Raw genomic sequence first — 19448 nt, forward strand, 5'->3', positions numbered from 1 at the left:
CTTCTGTTTTTTTTTTTCTTCTTCTTTTTTTCTGATGGTGCTCTAATAGCAGTCGATCGGCGCCGGAGAAATAAATAAGCTCGGAACGTGGACGCAAATCGTTCTTAGGGAGACGCGGATACTTTTTGTATGGAAAAAACATTTTATAAAGACTGTTATTTATATCCGACGAGTTCCACTATTCTGTTTATTTGTGGAAAGTTGCTTCGATATTGTGAATTATATTGGGTTCTTTATGAAATTGAAATTTTTATTGTTTTATAAAAATTACGAGGCTGAATTTATTTAGATCTCTCACAATAGGTGCGTGAATGTAGACATTTATTTAATAATTTCTATTAGACGCATCTTTGTAATTGTAAATAGAATAAGTTTTTCTGATGGTGCTCTAATAGCAGTCGATCGGCGCCGGAGAAATAAATAAGCTCGGAACGTGGACGCAAATCGTTCTTAGGGAGACGCGGATACTTTTTGTATGGAAAAAACATTTTATAAAGACTGTTATTTGTATCCGAAGAGTTCCACTATTCTGTTTGTTTGTGGAAAGTTGCTTCGATATTGTGAATTATATTGGGTTCTTTATGAAATTGAAATTTTTATTGTTTTATAAAAATTACGAGGCTGAATTTATTTAGATCTCTCACAATAGGTGCGTGAATGTAGACATTTATTTAATAATTTCTATTAGACGCATCTTTGTAATTGTAAATAGAACAAGTTTTTCTGTTTCAGAACGTGCTGTAGTTCTACTATTAGAGATATGAAAAGTACTTTGTTGTAGTAAAATAAGCGATACAAAGCGATATTCGATCAGAGAACTCGAACGCCTCTTCGCTTTATTGCAGAAGCTAAATGCGACTCGTTCGCAGCCGCACAAGTGGATTATGACACTTTAGTCGGACAAGTAGAACGAGGTCTGTATTCAGTCAGACGAGTAGAACGAGGTCCATCTCTCTGGCGTGATAAATCGAATGTTACCAATTTATTACAATTGGAATAATCTGTTCCAACAGGAAACGTTCAAATCAATGTTAATCTTCATTCTGTCGAATCAATTATAAAACGTTGTTCACAATAAATGTTTATAATGTTACAAATATCATTGTATTTGAGAGAGTCTGCAGAATTTGCTTACTCAAAGAACATTTGCATATTGTTGCATATTTGCTTTATTGTTTTGAGATGGAAAAATTCCTACAGTTAAAAGTTTGTATTTCTCGTCATCATATTTTTTCGAAACGCTGACTTTGGGATTTTTATTTGAAACTGCAGAACCGTTTTCGACTGAACTCCATTGTACACTTTCATTTACGGTTTGACAGCGTCCATAAATTTTTGAACGGAAGGAAAAATAAAATTGAGCTTGTTATGAATAATTAAGAATATCATCGAAAAATGTTATTTTAAAAATTTCTCATATATTTATGTTTTGGATCAGAATAAATGCTTCGAAAATGTGTTGGTACAATTGAGCCATAATGGTTCGTGTAGATCGATGCTCTACCACATCAACAAGAAAATGATTTGACGAAGCGATTTGATTTTGCGAGCTGCACGCGAACGGCAAAGGTGGCGATTTAATTAACAAATTTACAGAACGAAATTAAATACTTCAAACGACCTATCGACTGTCCATTTCCAATATAGAGAATGTGTAGTCCTATACGTATATCGTCGAATGCTGATTGATTTTTAAATCACTCAGTTTTTGTATCGATGTTGCTATGACCCAGTTCGTCATTCTCGCTACACGAAAGAATATGTGTATTCTTGTTCTTCAAAACTTCGAGTAATAATAAATCAAAATCTATGAAACATTAAACGAAAAAAAATTAACCTCTATACTTTTCTAACCCTCGAATTTCATAAAATTAAACAATTATTCTCCCTTAAAATAATAATTTAATTTTTGAGGAATTTTCCAGAAAAAAACCAATTGTTACGTTGTATGCTACTTTTAAAACCAACTTTCGTTTCAACTATTATTGCTTCTTTTTACATGTAATTTCGGTGACACACTTACAATAGCTGAATCACCCTGTACACAATCAGAGTTGGGCAAAAATTTTGATTTGAATAAAAATTTCGAATATAGTGGGTTTTTCCAAGTGGATTTTAAACCCACTTTATTCGAAATTTTGATTTGAAAATTTTTGCCCGACTCTGTACACAACAAATGTTGACAGTATTTAATAAACTTCCGTCCGTTATTACATTTTTCCATTCGATAGAATATTCGCTCGGATTTTTTTAAAATTGACGAAACGAATGTTTTTGCAATCGATACGTGCGAAATCTGATTTTACAGAATGCACAAACATTTCGAGGGCTGACTCACGCCATGCGCATGTACAGTCGACATTCCGGGACGTTAATATTCATCATCATTATAATCGAGTGTGGAATAGAACTTGTCACACTAGGAAGTGGAAATGGTGTATACTTACGAAGTAATCAGCTTCGGTGAATTACTTGGCTTACTATATGTACCTGTATAGCAAATGGGCGGGTGTTATATGGAGCACGCGAAATTCTCAGCTGATGACTATAATGTTACGAAGTTAGCTTAGTATTTACTAGTTAATATACATAATAATCTTTAAAGAAATAATAATTAAGTTAATGTACAAACTAAATTCTTCGAGTAAACTCATTGGAAATTAAATTGCCAAAACCGATAAGTAAATTAAATAAAAAAAGAAATACATGTATTTGAATGATATCAAAAATATTTTACTTTAAAAATCGTCGGACTATTGATTAACTAGATCAAAAAATTCTTTCAGTGGTTCCATGATTTCCGGGGTGAACATTATAAACTAAAATAATAACACAATTATATATAACATAACACAATTACATATAAATATAATAAGTCTACTAATAACACTGTCCAACAAATTTCAACTTTTTTTGTGATTTCAATATACTGTTGGGTCCTTCTTATAGAGTTTTTTGCGCTGATTCTGAATCTGGTTTTAATTTTTTCCCTATACGTCCAGTTTTTGAAAATCATGGCTTTGAAAAAAAAACATATTTTTCAACTTTAAACAAATATTGCGATGTTATTATAAAAGATATTGAATTGTTGTTTACAGCAAAAGATTCTGTAGACTTTCCCGAATACAGTGATATCCAATATTAATACATTATGATTGTTTAAACATGTTTAAACAATTATTAAAGACGGAGATGCACCACTTTTGCACCAATTTTTGCGGATATTTTCGAATTTATCTCAAAAAATAAGGGTCCAGCGAAAAATTGAACTATACCACGCGAAAGAGCAGACTTTTATCTTGAGAAACCCCCCTGTGAAGTTTGCATGGTCGACGTTTTTACCGAACCAGAAAGCAAAATATCTTCGCCCGACATGCGTTGACGCCAGTGGTGCTCTTCCACTAGCGCGGTCGTTCGTCGGGATACGGCGCGGCGCGCTGCGGTGAAACGGCGCGTGGCTATAAGCGCGCAATTATGTCAGCTTACTTAAATGTAATATTTTATTAAATGTTATATTATTGTTATTTATTATATATTAGTATATTTATTCTGTATAAATTATTTTATGTATTTTTTAATGTTAGTCTCTCGTTTATAGTATATTTAATACAAAAAATACCTTTTGTAACAAAATAATAATTTATTCACACACTACACTATTACACTATTTACAATGCTAATATATATGTGTACACTATTCAGATATAATACACTACTAAAATACGTATATTATATACACAACAACTAAAATACTATAAATAACTATAAATGTTTTTTATGAAGTTTTATACGTAGCAATGCAGATTTGAAATGCTTGACACGACTGATTTCAACAAACACAAAGCCGAAACTGAACTCTGGCATCAATTTTCTTAAGAACCAACACGATATTTTGAAATAAATGACGGTCTACGGACAACGGAATACATACAATGTAAGGAAAGTCTGCAATGCGGTGACTGAAAAATTTTATTTTCAGTAATTGTCGTCTTATCTATGTATTGTAATTATAGTGCCAATGAACACTCGAGATTCTTCCGAGTAAAATAAGTCCAAACACAATATAAACGGGACTATTTTTATTGACTTAAATACATAATTAAAATAGTTTGCTCCATATTAAATCGATATAGTGTATTATATCTGAATAGTGTACACATATATATTAGCATTGTAAATAGTGTAATAGTGTAGTGTGTGAATAAATTATTATTTTGTTACAAAAGGTATTTTTTGTATTAAATATACTATAAACGAGAGACTAACATTAAAAAATACATAAAATAATTTATACAGAATAAATATACTAATATATAATAAATAACAATAATATAACATTTAATAAAATATTACATTTAAGTAAGCTGACATAATTGCGCGCTTATAGCCACGCGCCGTTTCACCGCAGCGCGCCGCGCCGTATCCCGACGAACGACCGCGCTAGTGGAAGAGCACCACTGGCGTCAACGCATGTCGGGCGAAGATATTTTGCTTTCTGGTTCGGTAAAAACGTCGACCATGCAAACTTCACAGGGGGGTTTCTCAAGATAAAAGTCTGCTCTTTCGCGTGGTATAGTTCAATTTTTCGCTGGACCCTTATTTTTTGAGATAAATTCGAAAATATCCGCAAAAATTGGTGCAAAAGTGGTGCATCTCCGTCTTTAATAATTGTTTAAACATGTTTAAACAATCATAATGTATTAATATTGGATATCACTGTATTCGGGAAAGTCTACAGAATCTTTTGCTGTAAACAACAATTCAATATCTTTTATAATAACATCGCAATATTTGTTTAAAGTTGAAAAATATGTCTTTTTTTAAAACTCCATTTTCTCAAAAACTGGACGTATAGGAAAAAAATTAAAACCAGATTCGGAATCAGCGCAAAAAACTCTATAAGAAGGACCCAACAGTATATTGAAATCAAATTTGGTGTTGGACAGTGTAATCCATTCAAGTGGTTGAAGCAATCATAAATAATTTAGGAAAAAACAAGGATAAATTAAATGTATAAATTCATAGTAATTAAATGTATAAATTCATACTAATTATATGAAAACACTATTCATTATATGACTAACTCACGGCAGATTTCATAAATTTGCTAAAATGAGGTGACATCAGGTGTTCCCTCTTAGTATTACCATGGCAGCGTTCAAACTGCAGGAACGCTGACGGAAATGAACCTTCACAGGGGCCAAAACTGAGACAAAAATTTCTGGGGGACTTGTTCCTCTTCGAGACAGCATTGTTCTTCTAGCCGCGCTTAATGAACGCCGCTATACACGCAGTAAATAGATGTTCGCTTGTGTCTCGTAAGCTGCTGAAGGAAATACACTGGAGCATCCAGTATCCCAATCAACTTGAAATCGTTCGAATAAAGGAACCAGTGCTCTGAAGATATTATTTCGCTGAATGGAACAACAACTCATGTTTTATTATACTCATTTAGGTATTTATTAATTTAACCTTCCTTCATTGAAATAAAAAATTAATGTAGCTATCACGGTGCCACTCTCAATTTTTATTCATACTGTTACTGATGCTAACTTTCTCATTTACTTAATTAATAATTATTTCAGTCTGCCGTGCTAATACCAACTTTCATTTAGCTAATGAATTTAATTACTGAATTGAATTAATATTATATTTCATTATGATGCAGCAATAATTACGTAATAATAACCGAATAAGAATAATTAGTGTGTTATAGTATGAAGGGCTCTTGAAAAAATTTAAATTTTCATAATACAGAATTTTATCAATAAATATCGACATCAGAAAGAACACGTAATATATATTACAGTTCAGTTACATACAGTGTTGGGCAATAAATAAATCTATTTAAATAAAAATTTAAATGACAAGTTATTTATTAGTTGAGCAAGTCTAAATGAATTATTTAAAATAGTAAAGTTAATTGTTATTTACAAATACAATTTCAATTATTATTTGTATTGACAAATAAGTCAATAAGAGAAAATTACAAGAAATAAGAGAAGACCAAAAACTATTTATTTGATTTCCACCTCAATCCAAATAATAAATAATCTTTTATTTGCAAATAAGAAATAATAATTTATTTAAATAAAAAGTTTAGTTATTATTTGCGATTAAAATCACACGTTTAATTATTATTTAAAATAAAATTTGCCCAACACTGATTACATATAAATATGTAAAAGTTGTAGACGGATTTTTTTATTCGCAATATAAGAATAACGAGATTTTTTACCGGAAGTAAATAACTCAACATTTTTCAACCTGTGGGTTCGAGGAGCCACCCCCCACTCCAGTATTCCTAGGGTTGCGTTAATATGCTAGCTTTATGTAGAGTGTCGTCACGATAGTAACGACAGCGTCGATACTTTTCCGAGCCATTGTAGCCGAGCAGGTTCGGTACGATTCCCGAAAATCATGCCCAACTATTACTACTCGAAACAGCGAGGTTTTTCAAGAAAAAGTACCTACAGTGATGTTGGCAGCAAACGTAGCGAGCAAGCATCAGGAACAACCAATCTGAGGGAAATTGCACCCTTGACCCGGCCATGTTAATTCGCGTATCCCGTTCCGTTCCGTTCCGTTCCGTCCCGTTCCACCAAGGTAGTATATAGGTGAGTAGGTGAGTTTCGGTTGATGGGGCTAGTTGTTCGAATACGACTACGCGAGTCAGTACACGCTCGTGCCGGCTTCATTATTTCATAAAAAGCAGAAGCAGATGTCGTGCGGAAGTAGTGGAACACGCGAGCCACGTTAGAGTGTTGATCGAAAGAGCACGCGACCACCCGACGAAAAATCCTCGATTTTTCCGTGCGACTATCGATAAACTGAACGCACGAATGTGTGCGTATCTCGCGAAACCAACGGACTTATTAGTCTCGCTTGATTTCTTCTTTCTTTCCCAGTGATATCGAAATTAAATGGTGTAAAATAATTGTTTCTTTAGCTCACATTCATATGTTTTCCAAATTGGAATGAAAGTATAACAATTGTAACTGAAATTCTCTCGTGATATACATATTTTTGTTGTACGTACAGGGTGTCCCAAAAATGGAAAATCGTGAAAGGTTCCCGAGGTCATTTGAAGTCACTTCTTCCTTTGCGAAAACGTTCTCCGTGGCACCGTTCAGGAGTTATTAACGAAAAACACGGGCCAATCAGAGCGCGGTGGAGCTACAGCAGACGAATTCCTGCTTGGCCAATGCGAACGCTTGGCTTAGCACGAGCCATAGTAGTCGCGCTCTGATTGGTCTGCGTTTTTCGCTAAAAACTCGTTAACAAAGCCGAGGAGAAGATTTTAACAAAGGGAAAAATTATTTTAAAAAACAAGAGGAATCACCCCATTCAAAATTTTCCGATATTTTTGAGACCCTAGAAATATAAAATTTATATTTTCTTATAAGTATCATTCATATTACTCTTATATTGCCCTATAAAAATGGCAAGGACGAATTTATTGCTGTTTTATAAAATTTGTATCAATAGTATACTTTGCAATAATAATTTCCTTCAAAATTAATCATTTCCTCGTACAGTTGTAACAATTGTGGTGTAACACGTTTCATACCACTGTTTCCATAACGATAGAATTTCCTGACATTTTAAAGGACACTCCTCGAAATGGCTCCAAGTAAACCGCAAGCCGAGGAATAAATTAGTATTACAAGTTTCGTTATTCCATTCGTATTCAGTATAGAGTAGAAATTGGTATAAGTTGCAGAAAGTAATTTAAAACTGTCGAAGTAACGGGAAGAATAATTTCCACCGGTACATAGAATGCGATACTCCAGAGAACATTATCGGAAATCATTAATCATACACATACTCTGAACAAGTAATCAAGAATTTGTTATAGTGATGCGAATGTGAAGTAATATTTGTTAGCGATGTAAATAAATAAAGAAATGTTCATGAATATTGTGAACATACATTAAATAAGGATAATATTAAATAGAATAAAAAGAATTAAAAAATGTTGATTCAAATGAGTACACTCGATGTGAATGTTAATAGTCGAAATCGAAGCACAGAAGTCGAAGCACGAATTGAAAATCACTTTTAGGCGAAATCATAAATACATTACCAGAAAGTGGTTTGAACTGATGTCGAGTACTTTGAAGTGTTCCACTTAATGGATTGATTCCATTATCCATCTCCTGTCGTCGAAAAAAAAAGAACGCAATTATTCCTCTCGAGTAGAAAAAGGACTTGTTCCTTTTAAAATGCGATACAAATAAATTCGATTATTTGCCAGTCAATGTGTAATTGAAGTCAGCCACAAAGACGCTGAACCGCCGAGAAAGCTCTTCTTTATTGGAGCATGCTAATTCAATATTAGAAAGTGAATAATATTCTTCAGAATTAATTACTGTGTAGCCTGTACAGGGTGTCTCGCTTAACCGTGACCCCCAGAATATCTCCTTCAATTTTCACACAGTAAACTATTTTTTATGTGTAATGTCACCTAACCCATGACCTTCAAATGACCTTAAACTCCGAAGATGAAGGTCAAACTTAAATTTCATTCGTAAGGAGAATGCAGGCGTATACCAATCAAATTATACATAAAAAATTTTTTACTTCGTCAAAATTAAAATATATTCTGAGGGTCGCACTTATGGGAGAGACGCCCTATTTAATTAATTATAAAAATAAAATCGAATTTTATTTGCGGGAATATGTATACTGTATTCTTAAACAACAATTCAGCAACAACGATCTCACGTGATTTAGACTTATGTACTTTATAATACGTCCCTTTGAATGCAACAAGCGGAATTTCCATACTCTTCAATCAGGGTTGTTTTGTGTGCCTGCGGGTAGCCCCGTATATGCGGGTGGTTACTTTGCCCTAACCGAGTCGAACACTTGTAAACATATAAATACGGTGACAGGTGTCTGCTCTAATTGAGAATTGCGACAAATTAACAATCGTGTGTAACTCAAAAAACCTACAGCTGGGTATCTATCAGTTTGTACAGGGTGACTGGTGGCACCTAACACCTGAATAACTCGGCTGCGGTTGGTGATAGAAAAAAATGTGTGAACGAAACCTCCATGTTAATAGTTTTTTTTACAGGTGGACGCGTAGAGGACATATGAAGGTCAACTCCGTTTTTCAAATTAGAATGATATATTATTCCATGTACTATCTAATAGGGCGTTTTATGTCGCGTACGCTGACCTAGAACTCAAGGTCATGCAAAGTCGTTGAAGGTCAACTGCGATGGAAAATATGGACTTGGATAAAAATTGGATGTTTTGAATTTCTGTGAATGAATATTAAAATAAATAACTACTCACCATTGCGTCATGTAATGAGGGCTAATGATGTAAACAGGCGATGATGTGCGATTACTTTCGGTGCCGTTCAGGCCAATTTCCGTCCCGTTCAGCTCCATGCCACCGAGTGAAGATTGCGGTGACAGCAACTTTACAGTGCCACTGACACCTTCCTCTTAATGTTCGATCATCTCTCGAGCATTCTGTAAACAATGCAACAACTCACCGTTATAATCGGGCATTATGCAGCTAAACATATTCAGCGAAACGCCGTTTACATGAATCCGTCGTGTAACAAGCATTTCGCATAACTAGGTCGTTGATACACGTTCACCTAATTCTCCCCTCTCTGCCTATAATGTTCTTTACAAGTAGACAGCGGATGTTATGCATGTATCGTAAAAATGGGTAGGTTCAATTTAACGCAAAAAAACGGTTGAATAAATTGAAGAGTTTCAATGTATCAGTACCAATTTGTTAACATTATTAAAGGAACAATTTCTGTTTGACTTCAGCCGATTGTAATTGATGCAAACAATTTCCATTGTAAACATAACTTTTGAACCGGTGGATTTCTGCCATTAACACTTGGATTTTCAACATTTTCTCGATAAAATCTACACGATTATGTCAAAAAATTTGTTATTTATGTTCCCGGAGGTAAAGTTTAACCAAGTTTTAGAATTTCACAATAAACATCTAAGGAAAGTAGTCGCAGCAAAAAGTATCTTCAGGCGTCTGTCTAACTTCGACTAATATTTAATCATGTTTCTGTATTTTTAATTTAATATTGCACTATACCATTTTGTTCAGGGGAACCATTTCTGTCGCTGTTGAAGCGTAAACCGTCCAAATGACTGAATATAAGCAGATTCCAATGTACTGTCCCCAAAAGTCTCGATATAAAGTCGCATTAATGACAAACTAAATATATTGTCCGTATTTTAATCATTGCGCCCAATTAAGAGTAGACAATCGAGAAATTATATTTCAAGAACAAACAGACCCTGCATATGTGTATCAACGTATTGATTGCGCATCGAGCAATTACGAATATTAACGAAATTGGTTTTCCATTAAAATGATGAATAGGAAAGTGTTATAGATTACGTATAACCCCGGCGGCGCACGTGAGTCAAATGGAAACTTCTCGTGCGAGTGGTAATACATATTACTAAACAAAATTATGACAAAAATGAATAGGCGTAATGTAAAACAGTAAAATATTGAAAGAATTTAGAAATACTGCTATTTTCATTTTTTCAAAGTGTCTATAAAATCTTTCAATTAATTTTTTTATAAAAGTTCGAACTACGGATTGTTTTGAACTGAAAAAAGAACTGTTCACCAGACCGAAAAAATAGACGCAAACAATGCAAGGGATCCTAAAGATTACCTGGTTTTCGCGAAATAGAACAAAAGAGTGAACGAAACGAATGGAGAGAACGCAGGAATTGTTCGGAGGTTTCGAATCTTGTTCAGAGGATGCGCTACAGTCCGTATCTATCGGAGAACATCAAAAACGTGACCGCTAACTGATTCGATGGTTTGTTTACACATGTTTCGTTCGTTTAGTGCGATTTTCTACGCTCCGAAAACTCAATTGCGATGCTTTCTGCGCAGCTTTTCGGCACAGTTTTTCGCTTTCGGATATTGGCGATACTGACAGCCCCATTCTCGAGCACTGCATCGTCCGCGTATTTTATTAACTTCGAGCTTTTAGCATTAGGTTGATGTCAAAATAATAGCGGGTTTCTTCAATACATATTCGGCCATTTTTAGAAGGACTCTTATCTCGGTTTTTATAAGAAAAATTTAAGGTTTTTTCTTATCTCGTTTGTTATCATTGGTTTTTTTGCTTGCCTTCACATTTATTAATCTACTACCTAATTTTTTTATTAATTTTACCACCAGTACAAGATCAACTATGATTTAGTTTACTGTTTACTTCACTTTAGCGAAGTTATGGATTTTTCCAGTAGTTGGACGAAAAACCGAAAATTTTGTCCACGGCTGTTCACCGGAAGATTGCTGCCGAATTCTTCTGTGTACGCAGCCGACATATTGGGATGAACGTGCTGAATAGTTTCCGGTCGAATATCCGCAAGACCGACATTTAATTAAAACGTAGCGAGCGAACACAGCGAGTTGTTAGCATAATAGTTTGTTTGAAAGCTGAGGACGAGCTATCTGAAACGCGATTGAATCGGCTTCGGGGTCTAAAACCAGCCTGTGATTTCGTTCGCAAACGCACCGCAACTGGACTGACACGAATTTGGGAGATGCAAGGAAATCTGTTATGGAGAAAATCGATTTTAAAAATATTTTTAAAAAATATATAGAATCTCAAAGATATTTTCATTGAAATTTTATGCAAAAATTGCATGATCGATTGCTCCGAAATTTTGACAGTATATGTCCCGCGTACTACTCTCGCCCGTACCACAATTATATTTTTACTGAAGTTGTTCAGATGACCTTGACAACATATTTCAGAGTCGTTGAAATAATAGGTCGCCCCTATGGCAAATAATTACCCAAAATTTTAAACTGTATTTGTTTTTTGAAGTATATGGAAGTACTATAAGGACTACTATGAGTTATTAGCTCCTAATGAATACACTGCCCGAAATTACCATAAAGCCACCTGATTTTTTGGTGAAATCTTATAATTATGTCATAGTAATGAGAAGCTGATGCACAATAGCATTTTAGGGTTAATCAAAGAAACCATTTACTTCATTTATTTACAGAAAAACGTAAAGTTATATGGTTTAACAAAAAACGAACTGCGAAATTTCCATAAAGCCACACGTTTTTCAAGTAGAAAACATCAAATAAATCATATTCACCGAAGAAATTGAGACTGACAATTTCATTTTTCAGCATGATAACTCCTCAATTCATACACAAAGCAAACAAAGGAGTGGTTAGACAACAAAAATTAGGATTTTGACATGGCCAGCTTGTTCGCCAGATATAAACCCAATTGAGAATCTTCGGGGAATACTTGCAAGAAAAGTATACGGAAATTGTAAACAGTACAACTCTGTCTCCGAATCGAATTTTCGACGTTATTCGAAGAAATGGCAATTATACTAATTATTCATTTGTAAATATAGAAGAAATTTTCGATAGTCTTGATGTTATCTACTTAAAAAACGTGTGGCTTTATAGAAATTTCGCAGTTCGTTTTTTGTTAAACTATATAACTTTACGTTTTTCTGTAAATAAATAATATATCTGTGAATGTAACCATGTAAATGGTTTCTTTGATTAACCCTAAAATGCTATCGTGCATCATTTTCTCGTTACTATGACTTAATTATAACATTTCATTAAAAAATCAGGTGGCTTTATGGTAATTGCGGGCAGTGTATAAGCATGGCGTCTCTCCAACGTTTACCCTCTGTATTAGCAATATCTCATTGTCAGAGAGTTTCGATTACTTTCGAAATCGATGCTCAGAACAAAGAGTTCAGGATCTTCAGAAAATTCCTCATCGTTCCTGAACTTCTATATATCAGCGAGCAATGGACAGGAAAGTTACACCCCTTTCCATGAATTATGGACAGAAGGTGGAAAGTTCCTCCGAAAACATTCCGAATATTTAAGAAGAACTTTCAGATGTGTGTGGCATTCGATCAAACAACGACGCCAACGTTTTCGAATTGTTACATGGAACAACAAAGAACAGTATTGAACATGGTAAAGAATTTTAGGGTTTCTTCTTGCATTCTCCCGAGACGATAATTATGTGAATTTCGATTAATTTCGAAGCATTGATGTCTGCACATGGTTAAGGTCATTAAGGCGCTCGTTCCCCGAAATTTCCGACACGTCAGTGTCCGCGCTCGCTTGCGCCAGAGGAATTGTGTAGATCGGTCCTTTCCGCGTTCCATTTTCATTATCTCCTCTTTCGTTTCGCATCGTCTGCACAGAGGGAATGGGAACTGCGACACATGTCACGGAAGCTTGTTTAACCTTACCCCCGAACGACGTCGCGATGATCTACACCACGGGGATGGGAAAAAATCCTGCAGCGAATGTGACATTGGCAACGATAAGACACGTGACCTGTGACTGTGACGTCCGCGACATTTCCGGTGCAACGCTGACGTAGAATCGGACGCGAAATGCAGAAGGGCAAAAGCCAAGAAACGGACCGAAAATTATAACGAAGTGAAACGGTGTCGCTGCAAAACAACCCCGTAAGCCCAATCAAACTGAGTAAATCTAACATTTCTTTTTCACGTTTCTCGTTTTTAAAAGTTATTAAAAAATCGCACGACACATTGAAGATAACCTATTTTGGTTAAAGTTAATACAACAATTTTTTATTGTCGCAGTCCCTTTTACCGCTGGATGTAAGCTACCAGGATTTCGCTGGACACGGAGTTAAATAATGTTGCCCAACTGCACCATTTTTATAATTTTATGTAACAAAAAAAGCAAATCAAACTAAAATGTTGCTTCATGTTCCCTGAAGAAATATTTTTCTGTACAGCATCCCTATATGCGAAAAATTTAAATATTTTAATTAAAATTACGTCCACATTAAATCAATAACCCGACGAACTGTTTATAAAATGATTGTCTGGTGACGTGACCTTCCGCTGATGCTGTTAGGCTAACAAACATGATTTTGACTCACTGTAGGAGCAAACAGCTGGCAATGTTTCCAAGAGATCAACAATCTTCGGTCATTAAGCAAAGCGTAGATAGTGAAATAATGGAACGCGCTAATTACTGGCACGGACACCGAATTGATTGATCGAAACGGTGAAACACCAATGACGCGGACTTGTCAGGAGGCGTTCGCCGCGTCATCGGTCAAATACAGTGGGCGGAGGTAAGGAGGAAAGATTCTGATTAATCGCTGGGAATCTTATTAAAGCCAACAGGAAGGGAAAAGGCGCTCCACCAGATTTATTGGCAGGTTTTTCCCCGTGGGAAAATATAATTGTGTAGTTATATATCGATCTAATTCCAAACCGTAGCGACTTCCATCTCCGCTGCCGAGGGATATTCAATCAGCTGACTGGAAGTGGCAACTTCCCCGCTACTAACTAAATAATCAACACTTTTCGCCGGTCGGGAAAAACAAAATTCTGCAGCGCAGAAACGTCTTGCTTGTAAAGCAATAAGAAGAAAAGAGCCGCATTCAATATACCCATAAACACCATAATATCATTAACCCTCTTGTTCATGAGCGAAACGTTTCATTTTAAAATCCTTCGCACGAGTGTAGGAGTAAAAATTTCCAGTAAAAATTTTGGAAAATTCACAGGCGCGTGTGTGCCATCAGATAAAACGTTTATGAATTTTTTCGAAACTTTTTGTTCAGCAGACCTGAAGAAATAGAGGATAATTCATTGAACCGTCTGAGCGAATATTTTTTGCAATTTTATTTCGAATAAGATTGTTTCCACAAGTTCAAAGTTGAGGTGAAATTGTTTGATTAACGATTTTCATATATTCTATTATGCAATAAGCTGCGATAACGCGATCCAGTAAGGATGTAGGTTAATTAACTTTAGCTCCCTGTAGATCTCAGAGAATCAAACTTGGATCTTTCGCTTTCCGGCAGGGAGCTCTGACTAATAAACTAGCCGGACGATCTTCTCTTGATTCACGCGGACTACGACAATGGCTCTGTCATCTTCTAGTGGCCATGCAGTTTTCTCATTAAAACCGTTTCCTAAAAATCTCCGCCCCTTTCCTGCGCATTCTATTCTTCATTTCATTCAGGTGTACTATCGCGATTCGCGAAACCATTTTTAAAGAATTCCGTGTTCCAATTAAGGGAACAGTACATTCATATAAACGCAGGAGAATTTCACAATCGTCATTAATTATTTCCAAAGTAATTGTACGACATACGTTATGATCTTTTTAATGTAACAATTTTTTATATTGTTCCAGTTACTTGTTTCTTGCCTTTCAGTTAGATTTGGGCTACTGGGAAAATTGCTACTTTTTTGTTTCAACTGCACGAATATTTCTTGAATAAAAGTAGTCTGTAAAACCTCTCGAATACAATAGTATATGTTTAGTAACATCGTAAACAATTGTTTAAAAGCAGTAAGACGCATCAATCTGCTGATGGATCAATTTTCTCGGACGCTTTTCGATGTCTATTGAAAATTACGATCTCGAGACAAAATCCGACTGCTCCGGTGCAACACAGCGGATCTTTCTCCGCGGAAACAAGGCGGTTATCATCGACTTGTTCAACGATGTTGACACAATTCCACCTCTGGTTACGACGCCGCGGTGGGGTATTTGCACCGAGAAGCCGGACGAAACTATCGTAAAATTCGACCAGTCTTGAAACTCTCATATCTTTGCTGAAAATCACACAAAATTGATACAACAAATGCCATTTTATGAAATTTCTACTGTCCGAACCTTTATGCCGATTTTATCTAGAGGGAGATCTCGGGAGTAAATGTTACTCTTAAAGTGAGTGTGTTAAATTGTAAACGCATCGTGATATTTCCCAAGTGTCTAACAAATAATATTTTTACGTGGCAATTAAGGTTGAGTAAAAGGAAGCTTGGGAGACAATTAGGGGTGGGAGGAAGGGACTCGAGCCCCGATTCAGATTTTGATGGCTCAGGTACCCGGAAATTTCTGGTAGTGTCGGAAACCGATGGAAAATCTATGATATTCGGATCACCCAAATATTATAAATTTTTTGGTTCCGATCCGACCCGAACCCGAAATTATCGATACCCGTCCATTGCTAGAAATAATAAAATATTACCGAACACACCTAATCGTATTGTTTATGTAGTACACACGTGTTGCCTAACAATTTTAGGACAGCCGAATATTTCACCGTCCCAGAAGGAAGATAGCTCTCTCGGTTTGCCTCATTATGCAACGTAATCGACGCTCGGCGAACAAACTCGCAGCGCTGAGAATGTATTCGCCGACGCGACGCTTATCCTGCAATGTGGGGCGTATCGGGGAATCGTTGAAATGCAGACATGGACACACAGATATGCGGATGCATCTGTATCCGATCTACGCGGAGCATTTCCACTACGACGGCGACGTTGTCAAAAATTATGTTAACGAACATTGGACGCGTGGTGCCGACGGACGGAAACAATCCCGGTTATGCGTCCGAATGATAATCGAATGGATCGCATTATCAGACTGTAAAAGATTCAAAGCTATTGGGTGAAGGAGCGAATGGAACGTGCGCGATCATTTCATCGTTATCGGCGCGCACGTGCGCACGAATTTGCGATGACCTCGGCATTGTTCGCGGAACGTCGCATTTATGTGACTTGCTTTTGGCGGTGTTGTTAAGTTACACCGCCATTTTACGTTCGTGGACTCTTACACATTGCTATCTTTGGATTCTACGAAGTGAGGGGAAGTAGCAGGAATTGAAGGGAGGTAGCACGAATTGAGGGGAAATAGCACGAATTGAGGGGAGGCACGACTAACGTCGGAGAAGAGGAAAAGCACGCACGGTAGGGGCAATATGAAATAGTTGAGAGTGGAGAAACCGGTAGTGGGGGAATCGTGAAGCGACAGCGGGGAAAAAGTTGCCCGCGCGGTTCTTTAGGAAGTAATACGATAATTTTGTGCATCGAAGTAACAACTTTATGTTAACAAGAGTATTATTGACTGATTGAATTATATGAAGTGACACGCAATTGAAAAGTCTGCGAAAGATTAGTTTGTTATATGTTTTAATAATAACGCCGCAGATCCACAATTGCTTAAAAAATGATGCAGTATGCAAACAACTAGTCTGTATTGATCACGATCTTTCCGCGACTTTCCATTCATGATATCTGTGACACGAAATTGTGCACGAGCATACAGCTACCCCGTGTTTTAATTGGAGACCGTGCATGAAATAATTAATGTGACGATGATTGATATAAAGTCTTTGCAAAGGCAATCATACGTTCGTGTCGCAAGACTATAACTGTACTGAGCGAATAAAATACTCTTGATATTCTGTAGATAAACAGCAGATATTTATACAACTGTCGATTTGATGTAACTGTTTGTTAATTACTGCCGAAAGAAGAATATTCTCGTATGTGTGTTAAAACCTGGATGGAACAACACTAATAAATGTTATTAATAACTCATTGTTCAGTTGTTTCGCTTTCTAATCAATATACAATCAGATTATTATTTTGATTTGGTTTAGATCCGATAAACTAAGCAGATAAAATGTTTCTAGAATATGCACCATCATTAGTAAACATAATTACATTAATTTCCCCACAAATTGCGATCGTTAACTTACTTTGCGAGGCAACCGTATATGTAAATATGGTATACAGACAGTATTCCTTGACCTCTTCCACTAACGTCCAACGTAGGAAAGGATAGCGAGTAAACAAACATTGACACTACATATGTATATCGGTGAGATAACACTTATCCAATGTTATAACTTTTTTGTTACTAATCGTTCTCTTTCACAAAATCTTTACCAACGTATTCGTGACATTTTCGCGATTGACAAGGCACCAAACACGACACAATTTCGAACACTTTTACTTTTTTTAAAAATCGATTTATCCTTATTTATTTAAAATTTTAAGTGTATAAAATCTCGTGCCGAAGGAATATTTAGATATTTAAGTGTTTGACTGATATTAAGTTCTTTTACAGAAATTTCGTTCGAGATATTTTTGAGAAAATATATAATTTTTGGTACCAGCGAGTGCTAGTATGTGCAATGACCTTGAAATATGTTGTCAAGGTTATCATTCTGAACACCGTTAGTGAAAATATAATTTTTGTACCGGTGAGAGATGTGAAAATTTCAAACTTGTGAGCATCAAATTTTGGGGAAGTATTTTTAAAGTTGTAACACTTTGAAGAAATGTGCAATTTAAAAAATCAATTTCTTATTACCCGTCTACACGAGACTGCTCGCTTAGAAAATTAATTGATCAGAAGATTTAATTTTAAAAAGTTGAGTTATTAGAACGTTTAATGACGTAAATCTCGAGCATTCTTTAATCGTCAATAGCGGTTCCGTGCTGAACGTTATACGGTCGAAGTTTTGTTGATATTAGGGTCAATAACAATATATATGTACACACAAAGAAGCCTGATTGGAATAAATTAGTAAATTGAATGAAATAAATAAAATCTGTCTAATCGAGGACGCGTGGCAAACAGAAAGGTAACAGGAACTTTCCTCGAGTTTTGAAATAAATACATACTTCAATAAAAGAGCCAGCGTTACAAACGCGAGAATAAACGAATACAATATTTCACTTATTGATTTAATACTTGACCGTGCACTTTCGTATTCAGTCTGAATAAAATTGAGAGTAAGAGAACTTGACTTATCGTGCTCATCTATTCCTTGCAGTTTATTTTGAGTCTTAAGTACTCTTCCTCGATCTAAATCATTCGTCTCCCAATGGAAGCATAAGACGAACGGCCACATTGTTTAATTGTACAATTATTATCTACAAATTATTTCTTCTACTGCAAACTATTTCGTTATGGTATTTTTGCAAAATCATACGGAATGACAGAGAAGTAAAACCGAAACACTGTAAACCGCTCAACTTTAAACACTAATAATTTTTGAACCACTAATCTCCTAGAATGGAAACTTAGATTTTTTGCATTTTCTCGCTGAAATCTAATGAATTACATAGGAAAAAGGCAAAAATTTCTGGTTACGCAAGGAAAAAAGCAGCCAATTATCACATTGTATTATAAAAATCAAGACATTATTACGAAAGTTTATGTTTATGTACGTAAAATCACTTTATAACAAAAGCTCTGGAACATGTAGAGGGTGTTCGAAAATTTTCATTTGCAAGAAAGGTTCGCCTCGGCTTTGTTAAGGAGTTATTAACAAAAACTATCGACGTAGCGTTGGGGTCGTGCCGCGGTGAAGCAATGAACAAGAGAAAGAGCAGAAATTGATTAAAATTAAAACTCACTTATTCAGCCGAGAATACACTTGCTACTTCGAAGTGTGTGTCACTGGGCCATTCGGAGACGAACTGAACAGTTGACTTCAGGTATACGGCAATACCGAAAGCTAAGGGACGTACGATCAGGTCAACGAACTGCAGAGCTGGTGTTAGGTAATAAGTAATAACCATGAGCTTCGAATTGACACATCTTTAAAGATCTTCTCTCTACCGTGG

At 35.7% G+C, this 19448-nt stretch overlaps 1 protein-coding gene across 1 annotated transcript in view; it reads right to left on the reverse strand.

Moving 5' to 3' along the window:
* Window positions 1-19448, reverse strand: part of Machr-b (muscarinic acetylcholine receptor) — a 62794-nt gene that overhangs the window by 33510 nt on the left and 9836 nt on the right. The window contains exon 3 of the mRNA XM_076443292.1: window positions 9307-9488. Within this exon, the coding sequence (XP_076299407.1) occupies window positions 9307-9404 (98 nt within the window). The 5' untranslated portion in view covers window positions 9405-9488. The remainder of the gene's footprint in view (window positions 1-9306; window positions 9489-19448) is intronic.

This window comes from Lasioglossum baleicum, chromosome 18 (assembly GCF_051020765.1).
Source record: "Lasioglossum baleicum chromosome 18, iyLasBale1, whole genome shotgun sequence".
NCBI classification, from domain to species: Eukaryota; Metazoa; Arthropoda; class Insecta; order Hymenoptera; family Halictidae; genus Lasioglossum; species Lasioglossum baleicum.